Raw genomic sequence first — 4716 nt, 5'->3', positions numbered from 1 at the left:
CGATATGGTAATGCGCGCGCCATTTATTTGCCCAATCGTTGCCTTTTTCCTTGTCGGTGGAAGTTGCGTGGAGTGAGGTTTAACCAATTGCTATTCATATGCGTTTATTATGACAATAGTTTTCTAAAAGGCCACATAGATTTCTTTGGCACATACCTGATTGTAGGGCTATCTATCGCCGTCGCTTTTAGTGAAACTGGGAAAGAATCGGGATGTGCCCCATGTCACAAGCGCCCTTTCTCGTTGTGATATGCATGATGGATTCTGTAGCCTCGCCCTTTGAAACGACTAATCCGCATGTGTCTCTTAGTTGTGGCTTCCAATTCCAGTGCCCGTTAGTGCTCCTACTTTGTATTTTTAGCCCGATCGTGGCTGTAGAAAGATTATCTGATGCAAATACCGCTTTTTGGCTTACGTCAGCTGTCGACCAATAGCAACCACCAGCTAAACGAGGAAATGGGGCAGCCACCAGCAGCTTTAATTAAGAGAGTGAATGTGGACTTTCTATCTAGAGACAGAGAGAGAAACCGGGAAAGGGGCAACTTCGCACTTCGCTTGTAAACTCAGTCTTTTGCTAGCGACTTGAGGAAAAAGCGGAGCGGTTGACAGCAATATATGCACTCGACTGTGCATTTTATCACCAGGTACGAGGGTTGTTTCAGGACCACTTTTTATGTCCCAAATTTTTCAAAAATGTTTGTCGTGATATTGCGCTTAGAAACAGATTAGTTAGATTAGATAGATTAGACAGAGCTGTCCTGATAGCTGCTACGGTACATGATTACTGGATATAGCACCACTATTACCTGATAACTCACTGAATGAGTCATTTTCATTTAACTTATATTTATACTCTGTAAAAGAGGGAAGAAAATGCAGACGCCATCGACAACGCCAACACCAACCACAAAGGGAAGGTATACAAATTTGATATAAAATTCTGGATCACATTTATTGCTGGATAGATGTAGCACGTGCATTCCAAATGTGCCTTTACAGTATCCGCAACCTTTCTTGTTCTTCGCAATATCCACAAAAGCGCCCTCAGGTACCTAAAGCGCACACAAATACATATTGAAATAATTTTTGGTGCAAGGTCGAACAGAACGCTTGCAAGTGCATTTCAAAGCAGTAAGTATACTGTTCCCACGTGCAAGCCATATGTGCAAGTATTTAAATGCATTGATCAACTCGTAAAGACATTTCACTGCTAATAAATTTTTAAAAGTGCACTAAAGAAAAAGTGCAAAATAATAGTAAAGATTGGGGTGATGAGAGACTAGGGTCAGAAAAGGATGACATATCCAAAGTGACTTCGCAATAATTTTGGATGGTGAGCGTCGGCACTTCCGCAACTCAAAACTTGAAGACGCAGCTGCAGGCACATTATAACGCTAACACCCCGCATGAATTATTGTGAGCCACCACACAGCGAAGGTTGTTTCACCTTTAAAATGTGCGGCTAGCCTTTAAATTACTGAAATAAGAGAAGCACTGGCATCAAAGAGAACATATGAAAGGCGATGTTTCAATTAAGATTTTTTTTTTAGTTATCTCGACAACACAAGTCGATCTCGTTTCTTCATCTTATGGTGTTTAACTTTCTTTGAAAGCAATTCAGACTATAAAAGACGTCGTAGCGGAAGGCTCCAATTAAGTTTTACCAGATGGTGTTCTGAAGTATGCAATGTCATTGCGCTGTACGCGGGACATTTCGCATTCATCGAAATTTCATCGCCGCCCCTGCTTGCGATCTAAGCCACGTCAGCCACAGAGCTTCTTAACCACAGAATTACCATGATCACCCGCAATGCGGTCTGTTTATAGTCGTATTTCAGTTTTGGCAGAGCTCGCTAGGGTTTCTTCCACAATTCATTAAGCTACTCTCAACATTTATTACGCTATTTTGATCGCACGCTCATGAATATGTCCGTCACGTTAGAGGCCAGAACTGTAGCAAGTGGTTTATAAGTACTAATAGGAGTGGCTCACTCATATTACTATTCGTATTTACTTACTTTGAACCTTGTGAGGTTGCTCTGCATACTCTAGTGACGTCTATTGATTATCAGCCAGAAAGAGAAAAACCTGGAAAATGCATAACAACGTAAGAAAATTGCAAAATGACAATAGGCAGAAAGAAAAATGCAATAAAGATGTAAAAGTCACCTCCGTAACCAGCTGAGTAATACCCATAGTTGTAACCAGCACCGTAGTAACCTGGACTGGAGTAATGCCCACCATACGAAGCGCCGCCGTCATCGTAATAACCTCCGTAGCCAAAGCCGCCGGCGCTATTCAAATCACCATATCCGCTACTGCCATATGAAGATATTCTGGACGACGAAAAGCTAACAGATGACGGGAATCCACTCGGTGCGCTAGGAGGTCCTCCCGGGTACGACGCTCTGGATGAAACTGGCGCACCTAAGTTAGGATACCCTTCACTGCGTGTGTGCGACGGGCCTATAAGGCCTCCTCCTCCAAGTCCGCCCATACTGGCGACGCTGGCTCCAACTCCGACCGTGCCAACAACAAGAGCCAGGGTGCCTGAAATGGATTTCAGAAAATGATCTGCACGTTTCTGCTGGCGTAATTGAAGGCTTAAGATGAAAGTGTTAACGCGCTCTGTTGCCCATTGACTGATTCCTGCAGCCAGTGAAAGCCAGTTGTGTGTGTTTTTTTTATTTATGTAACATAACGATGCGTTCCTACTGACACACCGTCATATTCTCGAGATAAGTCACCTAGTAATGCAGGAACGCGAAGGGATATTTAGAATATTCATCCCGAGTAATGGGGTTATGGCACGCACTGTTATGCAGTTGTTCTCTATTGCCCACTGGTGCAGCGGAATGCGGCATGAAACTTTTCTCTCGGAAATAGAGCTGTTCACAACGCCATTTACTTACTGTTAATTTGAGCCACACTTTTCAGCGGCGCACAAGACACGTGGACATGTGGCAAAAAAGTTCGCCGACTTATGTAAACTTGGCGCGGTCAGCAATTGTGCAAAATAAATGTAGTTGTAGTCAACTTGTCGACAAAAGAATTATTCTGCGTCAAGAAAACAGTAAGAGCAACGTAAGGTTGTGATGCGATGAGCCTATCTCTGAAAAAACCGTTTCGACGTCGGCAAATCTTCGTCTATAACGTGCGATAATGTTTGCCTCTGTTCAAGTAATGAGCAAATTGATTTGTCGCATGCTTTCGTTAGTAAGACGACGTTTTCTAGGTAGAAAGGCCCACGTTTTTGACGTAAGACGGCACTCTGGTTTCGCGCCTGTAAAATATCAAGATTGATTGATATGTGGGGTTTAACGTTCCAAAACCACCTTATGATTATGAAAGACGCCGTAGTGGAGGGCTCCGAAAATTTCGACGACCTGGGGTTCTTTAACGTGCACCCAAATCTGAGCACACGGGCCTACAACATTTCCGCCTCCATCGGAATTGCAGCCGCCGCAGCCGGGATTCGAACCCGCGACCTGCGGGTCAGCAGCCGAGTACCTTAGCCACTAGACCACCGCGGTGGGGCGTAAAATATCAAGGCTCTAGGTGTCGTAGTAAAAGAAAAGCAACTCTACACTTAAAAAATAAAAGTGCAACCGCTCTTAATGGGTTATTTCTTGGGTAAAAAAAAGTATTCTAGTCAGACCGCTTCAAGAGTTTTGAGACGAATTTCCAGTTTAATTTTCAACCAGCCTCATCAAAAAAATAGCTCCACGCATGTGCAAGGTGATGCAGTCAGGCGAAATGGGCCAACAACTAACGAACACCGGAATAAATGCAATCGCATCGTGCCCTCAGCAATGCATGAACCTCAGATGCTCAAAGCACTACTTTCGATCAACAAAGCTGAACAATTAGTTAGATAATTGTCCACCCACCTCATAATAAGGTGCACATCAACAAGTAGGAATACATTCTTGACATCATGTAATGACAAGTATGTGCGAAAAAAAAAACATGTCAGCGTGCATGCCACCTTTAATGTTAGTTGGTCATTGAGAATGCCACTATTTGTTTTTGCTCATCATAAAAGCCATTGCTTTTAAATGAATTAACACCATGAAATGAATGAACATGGGTACCGAATACTGGAAATCGGTACTGCAAACAACGCTAGATATGCTTTTCTTCGCTTGCTCGTCTGGTGACCTTATATGTCTCTATCTAGCGAAAGACGGGTTGCCCGAACAACTCCCCCGAGTATTTTTTTTTGTTCGTCACAAAAAAAAAGAAGTTACAGCCAAACAACAGCTGCAGATCCTCACCAGCAAACAAGAGAGCAATTGGAGCGAAGGATGTCATTGCTTCTCCGTCGGGTCGTTCAAGCACAATAAAAACTTTATTCTGTTGCGTCGTTTACTATACAGCACACAAAAGACAGTTACACGTTGGAAAAGAATTGGCAAGGTCAGAACGATTTCGTTTATTTGGAGTGTCTTCAGCAATCCATCATTCGTTTTAAATGTACTTCAAGTCTAAGCGCATTACCGTCTTTTGCCTCCGAACATTCTCTCTGCCTACATCTTGATACGCCTGCTGGAAAAGTAATCCCACTTCAATAGAACCATCCAAGCTTCTTTTGTTTGGCAAGTAGTGCATATGCAAGTGACACGATTTCGACATCTCGTCTTTTCACCAGGAATATAATGTCCACTGCATGCATTTTCAGTTGACACAATGCTTTACTTTGTATATGTTATACCT

The 4716-nt window shown here is 43.0% G+C and overlaps 1 protein-coding gene across 1 annotated transcript; it reads right to left on the bottom strand.

Annotated features, from left to right (window-relative positions):
• Window positions 1-920: 920 nt before the first annotated feature.
• On the bottom strand, window positions 921-4343 carry LOC142817246 (uncharacterized). Its single transcript, XM_075894312.1, has 4 exons — window positions 4278-4343; window positions 2170-2550; window positions 2019-2088; window positions 921-1052 (listed from the first exon to the last, which is right to left on the bottom strand). Exons 1-3 carry the CDS (start codon window positions 4312-4314, stop codon window positions 2069-2071), a joined length of 438 nt encoding a protein of 145 aa, XP_075750427.1. The 5' UTR covers window positions 4315-4343; the 3' UTR covers window positions 921-1052; window positions 2019-2068.
• Window positions 4344-4716: the final 373 nt, after the last annotated feature.

The sequence above is a fragment of the Rhipicephalus microplus genome, chromosome 5, assembly GCF_043290135.1.
Source record: "Rhipicephalus microplus isolate Deutch F79 chromosome 5, USDA_Rmic, whole genome shotgun sequence".
Classification (NCBI taxonomy): Eukaryota; Metazoa; Arthropoda; class Arachnida; order Ixodida; family Ixodidae; genus Rhipicephalus; species Rhipicephalus microplus.
The sequence above is the reverse complement of the archived record's forward strand: the minus strand, read 5'-3'. Positions and strand labels throughout refer to the sequence as shown.